Source organism: Rhinolophus sinicus, chromosome 3 (genome assembly GCF_057876585.1).
Source record: "Rhinolophus sinicus isolate RSI-liver-muscle chromosome 3, RSI-T2T, whole genome shotgun sequence".
Lineage (NCBI taxonomy): Eukaryota > Metazoa > Chordata > Mammalia > Chiroptera > Rhinolophidae > Rhinolophus > Rhinolophus sinicus.
This window is the reverse complement of record NC_142503.1, coordinates 135,690,838-135,713,247: the sequence shown is the minus strand read 5'-3', so window position 1 is coordinate 135,713,247 and position 22,410 is coordinate 135,690,838. Positions and strand designations below refer to the sequence as shown.

Here is a 22,410-nt window from a genome sequence, read left to right as displayed (position 1 = left end):
TTCCTTTAACCAAAAGATGAATGGGGATTAACTTTTTTCTTTATCCATAAATATCAAACTATTTTATTTCTCTAAAGCATGAAATTTAAGCAGTGATGAGGAACCTAAAAGAACACAGATCTACACAGATGATCGATCCTTTTTGTTTCAGTATGAAAATATGTGGACAAACTCCCAACTTCACGAGACAGAAGATTCCATTATTATCAAATCACATCATTAAAAAATTGTCTTTCGTATATAACAAATACTTACATCCCATCCCCCTTTTAACTTCCATCCACTGATTCCAGTTTTATTCTAAAGGACAAGTGAGTCTAACTTCACGCCTAACATTTTAAGAGGCTTTCCATTATTTGGAGACAGCTAATATTTTTCATTGATCAACTCTTCTCCAAGCAAAATAAGACAATGTCCTATGACTTTTCCTCATCTAACCCACTTTCTGAATATCTCATCAAACTGGTAGATGATGAATTTGTCACAATGGTTATGTGTATGGGATGGGAAACGAATAACCTTTTAGATATGGATGTTAGGTGATGGACTAAGCTCACTCACAGCGAAGTGATTCACTGCTCTCCCTTTTAAAGTCCCATTCATTCTACAATTACATTGCTGAATGATGGTCAAGAGTTTACAACGTGTTTCTTTTAGTTTTAAGATAGTAAAAGATATTTAGTTGCTAAATAATTTCCATTTATTCATTCTAACTCATTTAGTTTTGCAAACAACTGCTTTTGCTTACAAAAGTAAATGTAGTTTGCAGGTCCGCATACAGACTCATGAACTTCACGGTACAGTGCCCAAGCAAATGTCCTAAATAACTGAGAATAAAATATCACAACATTTTTATCTCTTATCTCTCTTTAGGTAAAATAGGTTTCATAGCCTAATTCAATTATAATTACCACGATAAAAACAATAATAGATTAAAAAAAAACCCAGGACAAAGATAACAGTGATTAATTTTACATGATATTGATACAGATGACTGTATCATCTTTGCATTTTTTTCTCTTTTAAATTTCTAAAAGAATAAACAAATAAGCAATTCACCCAAAAGCTATAAAACCTATTTCTTACCAAGACTCTGGTGGTTAACAGGAGAATTTGCTTTTAGAAAAGGTTTTCTCTGACAGTGAAATTTTTATCTATGCTTATTTCCCAATATTAATGAAGGGATTCTGATTAAAAGTATTATTATGCTTATCATACATACTCCCTTAAAGAGGCATATTAGATCTTCCAACTTACATTAGCTATATTTTAGAAATCAGTGTTGATTACTGGTATCAATGATTCCTAAAACTAAAGTGGATCACGTCCCCAAATAAATTATTTCCCTGAATAGAGATTGGGGTTTCCCGGGACATGTTGTGGGGGAAAAAATGCCAGTAGAGAGAAATAGTGAATTAAAAGCCATGAAGCCAAAGTTTCCACTGAGACTGACACATGCAACTGGAATATTTTGGGCAAGTTATTTTATCATTCCAGGCCTTAGTATCCTCATCCAAAATATTAGAGACAAGAGGCTACTTCAGCAAAATCTTCCTCATTCTGAATTTGATTCCATGAAATACCCAAGCCCTGTAAAATTATCCCAGGTAGTCCACTATAAATGTTTTGTCATATATAATTTAGTATTTATTTTACAGTGTGAACTTCTAATGTTTCTTTTCAATGAATGAATCACAACTGCTATTGACATTAATAGGCAGCTAACACGTCTGTGTTATGTGCACAGTTCAACCCTTTACATGGATTATATTTAATCCTCACAATAACCTTCCAAAACATGTAGAATTCTTACCCTTGTTTTACAGATGCAGTTTTCTAAAGTCCAAGATCACACAACTCGTTAAGTGACAGAGCTGGGCCTTTAACCTTGGCCGTATGAACTCAAAAGCCTCCAAGAAGGTGTACAGAATAGACTAGTTCACCAAACCCGAGTGTGTGCTCCAACTCTGTCACTTTGATGTGTGTGTGTATGATGAACAAGACTTTAAACCTTCGCTTTGTTGTCCTCATCTATAAAACAGAGTTAGTACCACCAACCTCCTCCTAATGCCCATGAGCACACACCTAGCACCTGGATAATAGTTTCTAAAAATAATTTTCCAATAAATGGAATGACTCTAAAGCTGAGGCAGGGAAAATATGAGATGAGCCTGGAACATCTTGTGAAGCCGAAAAGGAGATGCGCAAAAAACATAAACACGTCAAAAAGGCACCGAAGTCAACCTGATGGGCTCCCAATGGCCAAATATGGGACAGCAGCGTATCAAAATAATGATAGCAATGGGTTATAATCCATCCTGACGGAAATACTTAAATAAATGTGGGGAGAAGAGAGAAGAGAAAGCTTGTCTATAGAATTCCAATTAGTAAGAGTGGAAGGAATGACAGAAATAGAAAAATCACCATTTGGCAAATGTCAGAATAGTTGCAGGCAAGTATCAACAAATGTTAAAAAATAGTGGGGGCAAGTGTGTCATAGGAAATAGATGTTTACAATAGTCTCAAAGTATCTCTCTTCAGAAGATGCTTATTTATTACAAAGAAAATTTACCAGCTGAGAAACCTGGCAGACATCATGTTATCCAAATGATCAAATGATCACGCCATCAGTGTGGGGTACATAAATATCATGGACCCCCTGATGTGAAGATGAGGGCACCATCACTCTATAGTACTGTTGCCAAAAATGCTAACTTGAATTTAATCAAAAGTGAGCATAAGAAAACCCAAACTGAGGAACGTTCTACTAAATACCTGGCCAGTACTCTTCAAAAGTTTCCAAGTTATGAAAGAAAGACTGAAGAGCTGCTTCATATTAAAGTACAATAAGGAGACATGAATACTTAATACAATATGTGATGCCGGATTGTATCCTGAACTAGAAAAAGGACATTAGTGGAACAACTGATGTAACTTGAATAAGGTCAGCAGATAATAATGTATCAACATTAATTTCCTGATTTGGCTGTTAGTTAGATGTTAACATTTTGGAAAGCCCGCTGAAGAATATATAGGTGTTTTTTGTATATTTATTCCTACTGTTTTATAGGTCTAAGATTATTTCAAAGTGAGAATAAGTATGTATGTGTATACGATATGTGTATATATACTTGGGGTGCCAAAAAAATATATACACATTTTAAGAGATGTTAACCCTTTGGTCAACGTTGCTCAAGCAGTAGTTCGCTGTAATGAAAAGTGTCTGGATGCTGATGGTAACCACTTTGAGCACCTGTCTTACTGCAGACGTCAAATGTGACTTGTATTCAACTTTTGTTATCGGTATATACTAATACAGTTATTTCCTTTCTTAAAATGTATATACATTTTTTGTTTCTTTGGCACCCTCTGTATACACACACACACAAACACACATGAATTTTCTAAAGGAACACACAATGAGAAAGACTAGCTTATACTTAATATACCAAAAACTGCCACGTCTTTGAATGATAGCTCAAGACATCCTAGGCTGGTAAAGGAAATGACAGATCAATATATTTACATAATCCCTTCATTGCTTCTTCCTTGACTGGTCACCTATCAAATCTCCAAGTTTTAGTACAAATAACTGAGAAGAAAGGGAGAAAAATTGTAGTTCGGTAAATTCATGACACGTTATTTGAGGAGTCTGGAACCACAATCGTGTGTATCTCATCTAAAATGCCCCTTAGTTTTCCAATCAGAAATCTAGGCTGTTTGGACCATTTATGTGACTTAGAATCTCATGTGCCTACATTAAAGCCTAACCCAACTGGGCTAATTAGTTACAAATTACTCATTTCAAAGCTCTTGCTTAGTAAAAAAATAATTAAAAAAGTAAAAGATTAAAGTCATACATATGCCATAAATAATAAAATATCATTCATATATAAAATTGTATTTATAATACATAAAAGTCTAAAGTTATAAAAAGATTCAGTTCACAATATTCACCTGATCCTTAGCCCTGAGTTGTTGACACTTAATCTTTTACCTTTCTCACACAATCCGTCCTGCCATACAAACTTCAAAGTAAATCAAAGACAGTTAAGACTGTAGCTACTTTGTCAGATCAAAAGACTACTGAGCTATATGTAAAGTTAAGCATAACTCGTAAAGATGCCTCTTCAAATTTCAAGTCTGAATCCCAGCTCTGTCATTTCCTAGCTTAATCTCAGAAAGCCTCAATTTCCTCATCTGTAAGTGGATGTAATAGTATCTACCCAAAAGGGTGGTTGTAGGATTAAAAGAATTAATTCACATAAAGTATTTGGAACAGTGTCTAGCACATAGTAAACAGTCAAAAAAATTAGCAAAAAATCATTACCAGTTACAGAAAATGCAATTCAAGACCATAAAGTACAGTTTTATACCCATTCTCTCACATTGCTGGTAGGTGTACAAACTGTAAGTACAAGTATGTTGGACACAATTTGGCATTATCTTGTAAACTTAAAAATTCACAATATAATCTTGCAATCCAATTATTTTACTGCTAAATATACACTCAAGAGAACATTTAACTCATATGTATCACAAACATATTATAAAAATGTTCACAGTAATAATATTCATGACAGCAAATACCTGGAAACAACTCAAATACCCTTAAGAGTATCTAAATTGTGGTAACTTCACACAATGAAATATAAGGCAGTGCAAATGAGTAAAAAAGTATACAAAAAAAGATACATCTTAGTAATATACTAAGAAAAAAAAAAAAGCCCCAGGTGTTGACATGTAAGTAAATACATTCCTTTTACAGAATTCAAAACCAACGAGACATTGTTTAGGCATACTAAACAGTTATAAAACTTTTACCACTGTGTAATAAAACTTTTAATATGAAGGGAATGATTAACACACAACTCGTGTTAGAGTAACGCCTGAGAAATCAAGGGACTATGACAGATGCACATTAGATAGATGTTAGTTATCATTATGTCCTGATTCTTAGATTATACTGTGAGTGGGTATTTGTCAAGTAAATAAAAAATTAAAATAATAGACTTCAGAGGTCCACATATACACCAATGACAGTATGAACCAGGATAAAGACTAGTCCAATTGTGTGCACCAAAGGTTTTTTTTAATTTAATTTAACTTTGTTATAGTTGACATACAATATATTAGTTTCAGCTGTACAACACAGTGATTCAATACTTACACATTAATGAAGCAATCACCACAATAAGTCCACATATAGTTATTATAATATTGACTATATTCCCTGTGCTGTACATTACATTCTGTTACTTGTTTTATAACTGGTGTACCAGAGGTTTTTTTTAAAAAAAGGATTGAGGGTTAAGTATAATCTGCTTTGCAGTGAAGGATTAAATGAGATAATTTATGTTTGACATACAGCAAAATGCTTAACATGTTAGCTACCATTCAAAAAAATGTCACGATCTATTGGAAACTATTACAAAATAAAACACATTTTAAAATTGAAAATCACTTCTCATTCTAAACCAACCTCTTCCCTTTTTGCCAAAGCGCAAACCTTACCTAAAAAAGACTGAGAATGACTCAGCAAACTGGTGACACAGCAGAGCTCCCGATTCCCTATCAGTCTAATTCTCCTCCTACCGGATAGGCCTGTCACAGCCTTGTTTTGACACTCATTACCTTCATCAATTTTTTGCCTTATATGTGTGTCATGTATATTATCCAAAAAATGTTGTTCCTAAAAGGACAGGTTTTAATCCCTATAGTCAATTTTAAAAAGCAAAACTATCACAAGCCATAGATAGTAATCACAAAATTTAATAGTGAGAATCACAGTATTGGCTCCTCTATCAGAGATTGAGATTGATATTACTCCTTCTTTATTAAACACACACACACACACACACACTAACATTTCAACTTAATTAAAATGCAAAAAGTACTAAGAAAGGAATAATTTGTCAATTTAATTTAATGCCATGTCTGTGATAAAACTAAAATTATCTTACATATCAGGACAAGTTCCATACTTTGGAAAAAGATACGCTATCTCTAGCTAACTCCTTATTTTAAAAAATTTGAACTTTCTTCAACAAATTAGCTCAGGTTGAATAGAAAACACGTCATTGTTTTAAAAAATTTGCTGGGATTCAAGATTAGAAACACTCAGGATCTGTGCTATCCAATACAGAGATCACTAGCCGCATATAACTATTTAAATTAAATAAAAACTAAAATTTTTTTTCTTCAGTCCCTCAAGCCACATTTCCAGTACTCATTAGCCAAATAACCACATATTAGCTGCCATATTGGATAGCACAAACGGAAGGAACATTTCCACCATCACTGAAAGATCTATTGGAAGCTTTGCTTTTGATTGTCAAAGGATTCTAATGAGGCCCAAATGGTAGCAAATGGAAATAAAGAAAATTTTAGCAGGAAAAAGAAAAGTATCTTTCAGCAAAGTAATATAAGCAAAGAACTGTGAGAGAATGAATTGAAAGCTAGTAGTAAAAATATTTTTTCTTTTTCTACATACAATTCCTTTAGAGTTTGATGATTTCAAAGGCTAAAGATGTACTAAAGCAGGCGGGAATCCCTCCCCAACTAAGATGATAAGATTATTATTGCAATTGAGGAACTGACTTAAAACTTATAAAGAAAATAAGGTTAAGAGACTGAGGCCATATCTGAATGCATATTGGCAAAAACAGTGCTTATTGTGTACCAAATACTGTTTCAATATATGAGCTTATGAAAACTCTTGTAATTACCTTCATTAACAAAACAATAAAGAAAGCATACTCAAATAATATACAGAATATTAATATCCATCATTTAAAAATAAAGAGTCTTGTATAATGAATTCTCCTTTACCACCTCATGATCACTTTAAAATGTTTCGGGTCTCCCCCTGCTGCCTACATGATCTCAACACCCTTGTGAATTTATGGTTTTGTTACAACCAATATTCTTAAAGGGCATTTTCCAGTTCATTTGATACACTCAAATTTTCAGACTGATTTTAACTATGTAGATATTTTGCAAAACTTCCCAATATGTAGGTTATATAATGTATGTAGATATTTTACATAACTTCCCAATATATGTTATATAACCTCTAACTTAGCTAATACTCCTTGTACAGATCTCATTTATCTCTCAAAACAAGCCCAGACATTTCAAACCTAAGGGCTATGTTCATTTTCCTCAGCTTTCTTCCTCTCTCTAAGGTTCAGATAAAACCTTTTATCTATCTGCCTTCTGCTTTATGTCCCTTTTTATATTCCAGTCCTCTAGAAAGCCTCCCTTTCTCCACTACAAGTAAATCAAAACTCATGTAGATAAATCCATTTACAGATAATTTTCGTGCAAAAGTAATTTATAGATGGGAAAAGATTACTGTCTTCATTAGCACAGATGCTCAGATAGAAAAAGATCTGCTCTAGGTCACATAAGTAAAGAGCAAAACAGATGAGAATCTTAGTTTCCTTTTCTACACAGCAAGGAAGATTTCCTAGAGGCCAATTAGCATAATTGTATTCTTTCCAAGACAGGTAATTCACTGTCTATATAAATTGTATGATCTACCTGAAGTTTTTACAGGAACAACAAATTTTAAGATCCCTTATATGAAATTTTTTTCCCTTTATAATACCTTTAATATGAATAAGTGCACAAAATTTCTTCTTTGGGTGATTTCCCACTGTCTTCCAAATGTCCTACAATGTGATCATATTGTTTTCTATACTTCAAAAAGTTTATACTAATCTTTGCCGAATCCATATGCTCCTATTTTCTATTTGAAAATGGCGGGCCGGCCCAATGGCTCAGGTGGTTAGAGCACCGTGTTCATAGCACCTGGGTCGCCGGTTCAATTCCCACATGGGCCAGTGGGCTGCTCCCTCCCCAACTAGATTGATGGCAATGACTTGACTTGGAGCTGATGGGTCCTGGAAAAACACACTGTTCCCCAATAAAAAAGTTAAAAACAAAAAAAAAAAGAAAATGGCAGCTGCTATAATTACAGCGCACAATCATGTCCTTTTCTCAGGAGCACACCCTGGATGCACCCCAAAGGCTCACGCTCAAGAGTACACTGACTCTCAGGAATGTGCCACGTGGGCTAGGAACACATGTCATAGGATATACACATGCAAAGATTTCATGGCTAAAGAGCTTTCCATTTTTTCCTAACATAAATAATGAAAAACATTTCATATTGGAAATGCAACTACATTATTGATTAGAATGCAATATTCACATGAATCTTTGAGATAGTTTACTAGATTTCAAAATAATTATATACTTTTAAAAGCTGCTTTTGGGATACATTCTCTTATCTTTCAGGGCACTTCAGTGAAGAAATCTGAGAAGCAATGATGAAACACTTATTATCTATAATCTAGCTACAGCAATTCAAATCTGAATTCCCCTGCGATTCCTTACAACTTGACCTTGAAATGTACTTCTCTGAGGATCCTATACCTTTTAGTATTATCTTTTATTTCATGAAATAATAAGCTGAACACAAATGTAATCTTCAGTATATTAATAGAGATAGATCCTTAGAGGGCAACATCCCATATCCTGCACTGTAGTTTAGAACAGGGGGTTTTTAACTGCAAGGATCTTGACCAGCATTGTATTTTTATATAGAACAGGAGTACAAGAGTCAGCCTGTGCCATCACAGTTAAGTCTAAGTTGTTTTATGAAAGTGTGTGTGTGTGTGTGTGTGTGAATGCATCCATGTACATACACTATGTCAAAAGGTATAATGTATTTGCTACTGTCAAAGTCAAAAGTTTAAAAGCCACTGTTTTAGGGCACAGACTTGGAATCTTTACCAGCTGTGTAATGTTTGCCAAATTACTTAATTTCGCTAAGCTTCAGTTTCCTCATCTTTGTAAATGGGGGTAATAATAGAAGTAACATTTAAAAAGGTTGTTATGAAGACTAAATCCATAAAATGATTTTAAGACAATGCTGGTAATTACTCAAATATTACCTGTCATTTAATTATGTACCAGGAACTATACAAAAAAATGACATGGTACTTAGGAACAAAAATGGAATGTAAGAAATATGAAAATGAATTTCACTTGTAAATAATCCAAAATAGAAAGTCAATTTTTGGAAGCAGCAATTTATATCAAGAATAAAAAAATAAATAAAAAACACTTATATTCTTTGACACAGTTATCTCACTCCTATAAATTCATCCTAAGAAATTAACTGAAAAGAAAAAATTATACGCAAAAAAAGATGCTCATTACAATGTTATTTATAATAGCAAAGAACTGGACCTAAAGTGTTCACTAAGAAGATGACAGCTATGTAAACTTATGGTACAACTTGATGAAATACTACAGGCATTAAAATAACGATTACTAAAAAAACTATGCGTAAGCATAGAAGTTCTTTATATTAAGTAGATCAGGTGAAAATGAATAATAAATATTTGTACGTACACTACTAACACAAAGTAAATATATATACATATAGAACTAGAAGCAACTGAAAATTGTGTTGGGTTTTTAATTGATTTCTTTCTGTTTTGATGTAATTATTGCTCCTTGTCTTCCCCCAAAGAAAAGTCAGTGTCTTCATCCATTCCGGTGCTATAACACTGACTGGATAGCTTAGAAACAACAGAAATTTCTCTCTTCCAGTTCTGGAGGCTGGGGAGTCCAAGATGAAGCCGCCAGCATAGTCAAGGTGAGGGCCTTCTTCCTGGTTCATAGACTGGCTTCTCAGGGTGTCCTCACATGCTGGACGAGGACAGGGAGCTCTCTGGAGCCTCTTTTTTATGAGACACTAATCCCATTCCAGAAGGCTCCACCCCCATGTTTTAGGCAACTCCCAAAGGCCCCACCTTCTGATACTATCATCTGTGGGAGTTAGGATTTTAACATACAAATTGGGGGAAGGTGGGCACAAACATTCAGACGTAACAGTCAGTAAAAAAGATTCAGCTCAGTTTCACTGTTTTCTTCCCACTACCTAGCTACATCGATTTGAAACAGGGCAAAATGCACAAATGAGATGACTGAAGTCAGCCAGCAATTGTAAGTCAAACTTATAGCCCTTTTATTTCATGTATGCTGAGGCCTAGTACCTATTATACAAGTTCAGACTCTACAGCAATGGGGTCTATATAACATCTTTTATTCTTTTTCTTTTTGGCTCATTTAGCAGCTAAGTTTGCTCTCTCCTGAAGTATCAAAACTAGGAAAAATTGCTAAGGAAACCTAGGTGGTTAGAGCCTGGCTTGCCTCACTCATTCACCTCCTGTCTTTCCACTTTCCTTTTAAAAATGATCACAATACAAAGTTGAAAAATATCTCGAGTTGATATACTTATTAAAATTATTTGTTATATGTTATTAATTTTTACTCACTTAATTAAGTTTGATTTATTTGGCTCAAAAAACCCTCAAGAGAAAAAGGATATACATTTTCAACATCGTATTTTTGTTTCTGATTTCTGTTCATTCAAGATTTTGATTCATAGATACTTCAAATTCATTCCTAAACCAAGTTTCAGCAGTTATGTATCTAAGGCAGTTATTTTTGAATTAACACATTAGTCTCAGAATGAGGCTAAACGTCAGGCTAAATCATATAAATAAATTTTTGCTTTAGTTGTTGGTGACTATAAAATGAACTAAACATAATCTTACAGACCTTTTGCTTTCCAAATTAAAGGTAACAGACTAAATTAAGAGCAATGAACTTCCAACTAGCAGATCTAGTCTATCTCACTTACCACTAGGTTCCCTATTAATAGATCTAGCCATTAATAGAGATCCTAGTTTGATTACAGTTGCATAAAATTAAATGTCTAAATCTTTAATAAGCTGAAAAAAATCTTCCCCCCTTCTCGCAGATTTCTGCCCTCCATACAATGAATATTGAAATCTCATGCATTCGACTCTGAGAAAGATGGCTTTTACCACTGAAAATGGAGACATCAAATCTACTTACACTTCCAAAATATGCTCAGATATTAAAATCGCTTTCATTAGCAGACTCTAGAAACATATTTCTTTTATAACTAAATAGTTGTATTAAATATCAAACAAACAAAAAACTGTCTAGAGCTAAGTCTTTGCTCTATAGTGCCTTGCCTAACACTTGTTATATCTACCTCTTCACTCAGTGCTTGCTCAGAACATAGACAAAAATGTTCACAATACAGTAGATTTACATTCTTTTCTGCTTGTTGAAATTTTTAGATTTTAAGTTTTTCTGAAAAGCTGCTTTTTAACATTTAAACTAAAATACAAATTTTCCAACAGGTCATTAAACCTTTTTAAAAAGTAACCCTACCTTCAGGCTAAATGAAAATGAGCACTGATTATTTCATGAACCTTTCTTCTCAAGAACTGAAAGTTCTTTTTAATATTCTCTTATCTCTAATCAAACAATGTTATTGGGGGAGGGAAGATTACATTTATCTTAACATCCCTCTGAAGTAGGGACATATTATCCTGGTTTTACAGATGGAGAATCAAGCACAAAAACAGGTTATGTGCTTTGCCAAAGTCTTAATGCAACAGTCAGCAGTAACCACAGAATCGTGTTAATTGTGAACACTAAGTTAGCAGCAGAAATTTAATTAGTGAATTTTGTTTCTACAAACATTAAGATTGGAATACTCAAAGAATACGAAACCTTCCGTCAAGGACAATTATTTGGATAGAAAGAGTCAACATCCTGGTTAGCCTCTCAGAAAAACCTTAAAGTTCTTTTTTTTTTTTAAATTTTATTTTATTAAATTTATTGGGGTGACAATTGTTAGTAAATGAACACACAATGGGATTTATAGATGATGTAATACAGAATTGTACACCTGAAATCTATGTAATTTTACTAACCTTAAAGTTCTTGATTCACATGTCTATCTTCCCTTCTACTTTCTAATTCCCAACATTCCTCATTCCTGATAGGGCCATTATTACATGAGATCCTATCATTTCTAATACTCTCAACACCTCCCTGCTAAGTCCTTCCCTTTTCTTATCCTCCTCCCGGACTCCGTCCTCTTCAACCTCCAATTCCAAAATCATATTCCTGTCTCTTTAAATTGTAGAGGCAGATGCAACATTCATACTCCCTCCCACTCTGAGTGGCTCATCCCACAGGCACATGAAGTACACTGGCGCTGGCTCAGGATTTCTCTCCACCTCGACTCCTGATACCAACCTAGCAACTTGAACAGCCACATTGTTGACCTTTTTAAATATCGTAGCAGATCCTGGCTCCTCTACTCCAACAACCTGTTTCTCCTTTAATCTTCCCTCATCTGTCATCATTCTGGAGTCTGTTCTCTGATCAAAATCTATCTTTCTATTTTCCACTTCCACTCTACATGCTCTTTATCAAAACTTCCAGTCCCTCAAAACAACTGTCAATTCTGTGTCTACCATTTCAAGCTTAATTTTTTTTTCTTCAAAATCTTGTCTGGCCATTAAGTGTATGAGATACAGGGTAGTATAAACACTGTGCAATTTGAAGCCCAGTTCTACCACTTACTCCCTTGTGGGGCTGCAGGCAACTCACTAACCCTCTCTTAAGTCTCAGTTATCTCTGTCTGTAAACTATGGATATTACTTGGCTCACATGGTCCTTAGGATTGAGTCGGACAAGCAGTACAGTTTGATAGATTCCTCTTTCCTGGGCCTTAGGGGCTCTACCAATTACCCATCTTTCCTTTTCTTTTTCTTCCTCTTCAGCCCCAACATCTTATCCACCAATCTCAACTCCTAACTTGGCCAAGTGAGTATATCTTACTCTTTGCTATCTCCACTTCATCACTTCCCATTTTGTCTTTAACACTCCCTGTGACCTCTCCTACCTCTCAAGCCTTTTCTCTTCTGGTGTCTCTTCTCATTCTCCCTTAAAAATGCTGGTGTTTCTCACTATTCAGTTTTCCATTACTATTGAATATTCTCCTTGAGTAATTTTCCACTAGCTTCAACTATCACAGATGCTGAAGATGTCACCTCTAACTCTACCCTCTTAACCTTTTTTGGGTACCAAACCTGTCATTAAAATACCTTATGGGACATTTTCTACCATGATACCTCGTATGTACCCACAAATTTTAAAAAAGATGAAAACTGAGTTATTTTCCCCATAAAAAACTTCTCTGCCTCTTCCCACTTCATTTAAAAGCATCACTGCAGCCCAAATTTAAAATGCTGAAGACATCCCATCCTCTTCCTACTCTTTCTTTCATATCCACTCACATAATCATACTTACTGGAAATCTGAACTGCCTCAAAAATTCATCCTCAACAGTTCCAAATGCACTATCTCCAGCTGCTTTTTTTTTTTTAAACCTTGACTATTACGTCTTTTTCATCAATTGGAGTTCATTTTCTTTTCCCTCTAATCAACTGTCCAAACAAGCCCAAGTATTCAGCTTGCTACACAAATTTGACTATAAACGGTTCCCCACTGCCTACATGACAAAGATGTAAGCTGGGGCATAAGAGTTATTGTGAAGAGTGGGGGAGGGTAGCTCAAAGAACAAATTTTCTTTGAATGCTTCAAGTTTCATCTGAAAAAGTAATGGGAATCCTGTTCAAAATTATGATTACTAACCAGTTAAAATAAATTTTCCTCAACTTTTCAAAAATAGTTTTGACAGAAAGTTTCCAGGAGCTTCTGTCGTGTTCATCTTGTGGGTCTCATGCTCCAGGCCTAGCCATCACCCTTTTTATCCCAAGGTTGCTGATACACAGTAAAGCACAAATCTAGACTCCTTACAAGCCCCTAAGACTTTATCTTCTCACCTCTCCTCCAAACAAGTGTATCTAAAAACCTACTGCTTTTCTTCAAATTTGCTTCTCCTCCTATGCTTGCTTTTGTTTTATTTCCCCCTTTCTTGGAATGCCCTTCCCCTACTGCCCTCATCTCTAGCTAACTCTTAAAATGCCATCTCTTTTCTGAAGCCTTCCTTCACACGAATTCACACCCTGCCATCCACCCCCAGACAGAATCACCTTCTGCTTGAGCCTGGAAGAACTTCATAAGCAGAGCACTCCACATTTCAGAGGGATCCAGTTCCCTTGTCGGATAGTGAAAGCAGTTATCAGGTTGTACTTATCTTTGTATCTCCAGGGCTAAGGAAAAGTCAAGTGCCTAGTAGGCACTCAAATGTCACTGAACTGCAATTCTTAGAAGAAAAAGTTACTAATAGTATCTATCCTGAAAAACTGTAAGAAACCCATATGTATAATTCAGCAACTAAAATTCTGAAATGCTTTCACATATTATATTAGGGGGGCAAACCCAGAACTGATCCTTAATTCCAATCTCAAAATATCAATGTAATTCACACACACACACAAAATGTTTGGTGACGTTCTGCCAGTTATTAAAACATTTTGATGTGAAAGTTACGGTAACTTTGAAAAGGGGCATCAGAAAAGTCACAATTCACTAAATTTCATCTAAATGTTTGGTAATCCTATCATAGGACACCAATACAGAGAAGCTGTTAACAAATACTGTGCATTTATGAAAGTTACCTCTAAATGTGAATAAACAAACAAGATTTGTCTAATCATATGCAATAGTATCATTAAATACTACCAGGAAAATAATTACATTCTACATTCCAAGTCACAAAGGCCTTTATTTAAATTATACTCTGTTGTACAGATAAAATTTAGAAATAAACTTATAAAACTGATCAGATTAAAATTTAATTTCCAATTACTCTTGAATTTACTAAAGCTTATTCTCTGCACTCTAAATGTAGAAAAAACATGCTTTCCAATGTAATTCAAAAATTTCAAACACAAGGAACTTTCCATCAGTCAACTCTATATTTATGAGTAACAGGAATGATATATTAAATGTGGATTTCAGAAACACAAAGAGTATTACTTAGGATTCTAGAACACTTGAACTAAAAGAAATCCCATAGTTGATCAAATCCAACATTCTCATTTTAAATCAGAAAAATTAAAAGTCTAAAATTCTAGGGAACAGAAATAATATAAATCTATATTTATGAACATTTATATTATAAATATATAAATTATGAACATTTACTTCCACACTAAGGGCAGAGATCGAATGACAATATTGCATTTCTGGCATGTATTAAGATTGTATCATTTCTCTCCCTTAATCTTCAAATGTGATAAACTACATGGATTTTCTCATGTGGATCCATTATTGCAATCTCAAGATAAACGCAGTTTAACTGTGAGGTTTTGTTCTGTGTTTAGTTCACTGAGTTGGGTTTGATTTGCTCCTTCTTGAAAATTCTCAACTATTGTCTCTGAATATTTCCTCTCCTCTATTATCTCTTCTTTCAGAATGGTTAGTTGTATGTTAAGACTTGTTCATCTTATCCTTCATGTTTCTTAATCTTCTTATTTTATATCTCTATCTTTGGGTTCAGCCTTCTGGGCCTCAGGATAGCAGGAGATTTTCACCTTTTGTGCCATGGACCTCTTTGGCAGTCTGGCCAAGCCTAGGGCCCCCTTGTCAGAACAATATTAAAAGCTTAAAACAAAATATATAGGATTACAAAAGAAATCAATAATATTAAAATAAGTATCAAAATATTTTTAGTTTGAAATAGTAACAATATATGTGTTTTTTTATTAACATATCAAAATATAAGCTCTAACAATAGTTTAATAACTATAATAATTTCAAACTAGTGATGACTATAACAAGTACTATTTCAAGATATCTATAAACACTGAACAGCAATTGTACTATAAGAAAAAAAATCTAATTTCTATGGTTGTTATGAGTTGAATTACATCCTTCCAAGAAAAAGTAATAATAATGTTGCAGTCCAAACCCTGGTACCTCAGAAAGTGACCTTATTTGGAAATAGGGTCATTGCAGATGTAATTAGTTAAGAGCAAGTCATATTAGAGTAGGGTAGGCTCCTAATCCAATATGACTACTGTCCTTATAAGATGGCCATGTGAAGATAAGGAAATACACCAAAAACACCCTGTGATGATGAAAGCAGAAAATGGAATTAAGCAGATGCAAGCCTAGGAATGCCAAAGTGGCCATCAACCACCAGAAGCAAAGAAGGATTCCCCCACTAATATCAGAGGGAGCATGGCCCTGCCAACACCTTGATTTTAGACTTCGAATACAGAGAATTGTGAGACAATAAATGTCTGTTGTTGTAAGCCATCAGTTTGTTGTATTTTGTTACAGTGGCCCTAGGAAATTAATACAATTGTCATCACAAGTACTTCTAATTCTGCTAGTTTTTTGGCATTTCCTTCAATTATCAATGAAAACAAGTTTCAGTTAGAGATTAGTAAAAACAGTCTGAATTCTCAGAACTCTATGTCTAAAGCAATTTTAACACCTCAGTCTAAGATCCATTACTAATGAACTCTGTTTTAACAAAGTAATGAACTATGTTTAAACAAAAATACATCAAATGATTTTTTTTTTTTTTTTCATTTCAAACCATTCTGAGTGCCACAAAAATCAACATCTTGCGAGTTTGTAATTACTTTGGTTCTGGATTCTAAAATGAGATGCCATTAAGATACAAAATTTGTTATAAACAGGAAACTAAATCTAAATATTACAGAATGAAAACATTCATTATCTGCATTAATTTCTTAAACTAATGAAATATACAGTTATCCCTTAGTGTTAGAATAACATGACTTGTAAGAATAACCAAATGAAAAGACTTACTTTTTTAGCACTTCTTGGTCAATTTAAGAGTGAGGCCTGGTATCTTGTTAGTGTAAGAATTCCTCTTAGAACTAAGCAGATCGGTATTTAAGCCCAACAACCTTAAAAAGAGGCTTAAAAAGAGCAGTGGCAAGTTCTCCAACTGTGATGTATATATTATCAAAGACACATGGCTATTAAGTCCAAATTAAGAAAATCTTAAAAGATTTTCAAACCTACCAATTGTCTCCAAACTTTTTATCTTGATTCTTAACTCATGCTTTTACTTCATCATCCTACCCTCTACTAGAAGTCTTTTACTTGCTTAAATATGTCAAAAACAACATAATAAAATTAATTTTAAAAACATGTATGTAAAAAATATATATATGTATGTTACAAGTCTATTGACTCACAATGTGCGATCACCCTATTACTTTAGGGTAATTTAGCACAGGAAAGGCCGATATAATGCTTAGTTCAAGCACCTTCATTTATAAATGAGCAAATGGAGGTCCACAGAGGCTGTCACTTGCCCCAAGTTACAGAATAAATTAGTGATAGCTAAGACAGAAAAGCATTTCCCAGTTCCAAGTCCAATGCTCTTTATACTATATTGTACTGCATCATAAAGGTTGGTAAAAGTTACATATATTATCTCCAAATGCCTTTTGTACGATCATGTTAATTCTTTTTATGATACAGTGTTTTCACAGTCTAGTTCCCCAAAAGCAACCTATTACAAGCTTTTGTTATTTTCAAAATCAATTTTATTTTACCGTCCAGCACATTTTAAAAATAGGCACAAGATCTCATTTCCACCTTCAAAATGGGCAAAAATTTTTTTCAGAGAACTAGACAGACATTTTAAGGTATAAGCATTCTCATACACTGAGTTTTATCTAGAGGGCAATTTGGCAGAAAGAATAATGCAACTTAAAGTGAGTGTCTCTTAACTCCATCCTAGACTATTTCAAGGAAAAAGTAATAGATTTGGATGAAGACAGAACTCAGGATCAAATGTAGCAATGTTCAGAAATAACAAGATATATCCAACAATAGTGGAATGATTAAAATTAACGTCTGTTATATATACTGAATATAATATAGCCATTAAAAATTATGTTCTAGAAGGTATTTAACGACAAAGGAAAATATTCACAATATATTAAACTATGATAGTATCTACTATGCAACTGCATTCTGTTGAGAATACACATATATACATAAATTATATAATACATGTGTAAAGCATTTATCACAGTGCTTGGCACATAGTAAAAATCAATAAATGAGTATAATTCATCACCATCATAGAAGAAAGGTTTGATTATATACTAAATGTTAAGATGTTATCTGAGTAGTAGAAATGCAAAGAAATGATTACTTATTCATTTTAAAGATCATTTGTATGTTATGTAAAATAAACTATTATTCTTGCATGGAGGGAACTATTTTTTAAACTGGCACTTTTAACTCAGTTCCAGTTCCTACTAAAGGTTGGAGAAGAAAATCAGACTTTTACAGACACTTCCTCAAGTCTGGCATTGCATAAGACAAAATCTCACATGCAAGAGATCCTTCAGAAATTCTTGATTAAATATATACTCACAATAACCTCGGGGAGCTATCTAGCTCTCTACACAGAACACTGTTTTAAAAAAAAAATAGAGCATGTACTAAAGGGTTTCAAAATGAGGCCTCAAAAGCCTTACTGGATTTTACCACAATGGCTAGAAAAGGTTAAGGTTTCTCAAGATACCGGTGATTTTCCCTTTTTTTAAAAAAGATTGAGATCAGGTGAAAAAACAGTGTTAAGAATATTGTCTACTGTAATTAAATTCCTATTGATTGTGGCTTTAAAGAAAAAAAAGGAAAAAATATACAGGATTTTATAAATAAAAAGGATTTTATAAATAAAATCCACATTATGGGCAGTTTTAAACTATGACAAGGCTTTTATTAGGGCTTTAAGCCTGCCTGCCATAATCTGTCTCTTTTGTTTCTTCATAATACATGGGATTATAAATAAACTGCCATTTCAAAACAGTATATATTAAAGATGAGATACATAAAGTATCAGAATAAAAACTATGTCCCAAAGAAGTTCACTCTTTGAGGTTTAGCTAATGCACAATATTGGCTCTAATAAAAACTGATTACTAGGTAAACACAGCACTTTCTAATATAAAAAAAATTTTAAAGTAAAACCCCAAGAGTTTGTCTTCATGAAGAGTTAACATCAAATAGCAAAATATTATATGCTAAAACATATTATTCTTGTCCTACAAAAACATCTTAAAGCTCATAGGGAATAACATTAATAAAGCAGGATAAATTTGTGAAAACAGAATTGTAAGTCTGGGTGAGTGAGGTAATTTCCAAGTTGTCCCATACTGAGTACATTTAAAATTAAAAAAATAATAAGGCAATCCTCCCAGTAAAAATTGCCATTTGGTATTTCAAACATCAACATTTTGGGGATTAAACCACTGGGAATATTTACTCATTTTTCATGTAACAGCAGTATCATTCACTGACATCACTACACCAAAAACTTACACTCTCAATTTGTCCATGGCAAGTCTTACAAAAAAGAGCCCATTTATAAACAATATATTTTACACGTGTTAATTCACATTCCCTCATTTGTTTTTCTATTAGCTGCATCCAACAAGGAGGTATTCAATATATTACTTTAAATATGGTAATTAGGCTCTTCCCACCTCTAAAATAGAAGTTGACATTTTGATCCAAGCTACTTTCTTAAAAGATACTAATAAAAATTATCGTCATTTCCGTTCAGAATTTTCAGCAGTTTTTCCCCTAACTAAGCGTTATCTGAGATACAGTACTTCTTGATCTCTCTCAAAGTAGGTCTAATCTGCGGAAGGCAGTGAGACAGAGTACTGCACTGTGAATGGACAGCCAGGTATTTTATGAATGGAGGCGATCACGTGATCTCAGCACCTCCCCGAACTGATATTTCCCACATAACTGTGTCAACATTCTGAGAACAGGGGTAGTTGTTTGTGTCAGTGCGTATGTTTTTGAATATAACCTGTAACTTCGAATTCTCCTTACTTCCCGAACTCAAAAATCTACATGAAGGCAATCAAGTTTCGAGTATTTTTCTTAGGAAATTCTTTCGAGATGTCCAAGGTGATGGATGTTTAATTATTTTTTTTATGAATGAAGAGTGTGCTATGCAAATGAGGGCGATTCACAAAAAGAGAGAACATGGCGGCCACTTCTGATTCTAGACTGCACTGACACTGCAGCAATCTACCTTCTCCCACACCCGCTCATCACAAGAGTGTTTTGGGGGGGAGGGGAGGAAGGAGAAACGCTGCTTGGCATTTCTCAAGCTATTTTATGTTAAACAGGCCCCGGCTTTGGACTTTAAAGGTCTCTCACAAAGGTCTGACTCGAGGAATGCACTTTATTTAAAGGACTAGCCCTCGCTCACTTTACTCTCCCCAACCCTTTAAAGATCTAAAACTTGAACTTAATTACAAGAAAACGGTGGCTAATATTCTGCATGCAATTAAATCCCCGTCTCAACAGAAAGTTGTCGGCGTACCATTCATTATTCCTCTAGGCAGCCGTTACGTTAAAGCAAAATATTTAAGAGGCAAAGTATTTCGTTTGGAACACATAAAAGACAGGCCAAAGAGAAACTTTAACCGGGATGGTCTAGAAGTTAATCGATGAAGTCATCAACATGTTCAGCAAGGTAAATACTGTTAAATCAATGTAAATGGTGTGTTTTAATATCGCTGAAGAATAAAAATTAGCATTCAAAAATCCTTCTATGCTCGTGATAAAGACATGTCCAATGTCGGCAAAGGTAAAATACAATAGTTCAACGTCTCCCATACTCCATGTGTCCTTAATCCTATTAAATTCTAAAAATGTTTCTCCAGCCCTATTTTTTACAAGAATCTTACAGGTCATAAGTTTAAAAAAGGAGGGGAGGGGGATGGAGGCTTAATCGGTATTAAAGAGTCACTGACTCATCGAATTAAGATTCAAGAGAGTTTGCTGCAGGAGGTGCTCCCACACATTAGTTTCCAAGTGAAATAGCTATAAAGACAGCAGGATGGATATTCAGGGTATGTTGATTGGTGTGCTACAGGGAAAAAGGACAGGCCAAAGGTCTTCCAGGCAGAGGGGTCATTTCTTCCCTGCCTCCATCCATCCACATTACTCCATCTCCTGGACGTAAACCTGCCATCCCACCGCAACACTCAATACCCTTCCCCAGAAGAAAGCAACGAAAAGAGGGGGTGGGGTGGGGAGCGGGGGGTAGGGTGCTGCCATTAAATAAAATGGCTAAAGAAATCAAATGTTATCTGCAGAACAAGATGCACCGAACTCTGCAGGGCTGCAAGCTTTCCAACACCCAAGTCTCAGAGGGGTCTGGGGGACAGCGGAGGAAGGCTGGGGGGGTGGTGGTGATGGGGGGGGTGTAATCAAGATCAATGAGGCGCTTACTCGTTGTCAGAAGTCGCCGTCTCCTCGCTCATCTTTCCCTCACCGTGATCCGATCTGGAGATGGAGGAGCAACAGCAGGCGGAGGAGCGGCAGCAGCACCGAGGGGCAGGAGGCAGAGGCAGCCGGGGAGGCGCGGGGGCAGCGGCTCAGGGGCCTCACCATGGTGGATGCCTCACCCGGAACGGTGCCCCCCCAGCCGGGAACCCCAGCCACCCCCACAGGGGGGTGGCGGCAACAACCTCTGCCGTGGCGACCCCAGCCTCTTCCCTCGCCTCAGCGCCCAGCCAAGGGATCCGAGGAGGCCGGGAAGGGTGGGTGGAAAGGGAAAAAGAAGGGGGACTGCGAAGGCTGACTGGAGAGCTGCTCCTCTGGCCACTGGGGTGGAGCGAGGCGGGGTCCGGCCAGGAAGGAGCGGGAGGGCGGGCGGAGAACCCGGGAGCAGAGGCGGCGCTTCCCTCAGGGATGCGGTGAGGAGGAAGCTGAGATCCCCTTGGTGGGGGCTGACGGGGGGTTGCCGAGCCCAGGCTCCGGGCGGCGGCGGCGGCACGGTCCTGCCAGAGCCCACCCCACCATCTCCCGCCTCGCCGCCGGCTGCCCGCTCAGCCCCCGGCAGCGAGTGGGGCGGTCCTCAGGAGCGAGCAGAATCGGGCGAGGGGCCTCGCGGCGGCGGATTCCTCCAGACACTCCAGCCGGGACGACTCCACAAGGGGGAGGAGGGGGCGACGGGGAGTGTGTGAGGCAGGCGACCCGATCGCCCCCACCCGGGCAGGCGAAGAGCGGGAGCGTCCGGGGAGCAGGGTCCCGAGAAGCGGCTTCGGAGCGAGGAGAGCGGCTGCAGGTTCCCCGTCAGCCGGTGCCCACCACAAGCTCGGCGGGCCAGCTCCTCACCTCCTCACGCCCGCCAGAGGGGAGCCGCGAGGGGGGCGGCGGAAGCGCTCACGCCGCCCGCTCCTTCCGCCGCCGCCGCCGCTGCCCGAACCGGGGGCGCCCGCGGGAGAAGGAGGCGAAGTAGTCCCTGGCGACTTCTCCTGGCCGCCGGCTTCCCCGGGGGCCAAAGAGAGCGCGGGGTGGGGTTGCCGAGCGGGGTACCCGGGCTGGGAGAGTGTGTGCAAAGGAGGACCAAAAGCTGCGGGCTCCGGGCGAATCACTGCAACTCGAAGTCGTGTGCAGCATAGCAAGTTTCAGGAAAGTAGTTCCCTCCTCCCTTCATTTCCCAAATCGTTGTCGAGCCACTGAGCGGGGAGAGGGAGGAGGGAGGCGGAGGGATACGCT

General features: G+C 36.5%; 1 protein-coding gene across 1 annotated transcript in view; it reads right to left on the bottom strand.

Moving 5' to 3' along the window:
• The window catches only part of SPRED1 (sprouty related EVH1 domain containing 1), a 115,533-nt gene extending 93,174 nt beyond the window's left edge, over positions 1–22,359 (bottom strand). Inside the window, exon 1 of the mRNA XM_019725519.3 lies at positions 21,139–22,359. Coding sequence (XP_019581078.2) covers positions 21,139–21,170 — 32 coding nt within the window. The 5' untranslated portion in view covers positions 21,171–22,359. The remainder of the gene's footprint in view (positions 1–21,138) is intronic.
• Positions 22,360–22,410: the final 51 nt, after the last annotated feature.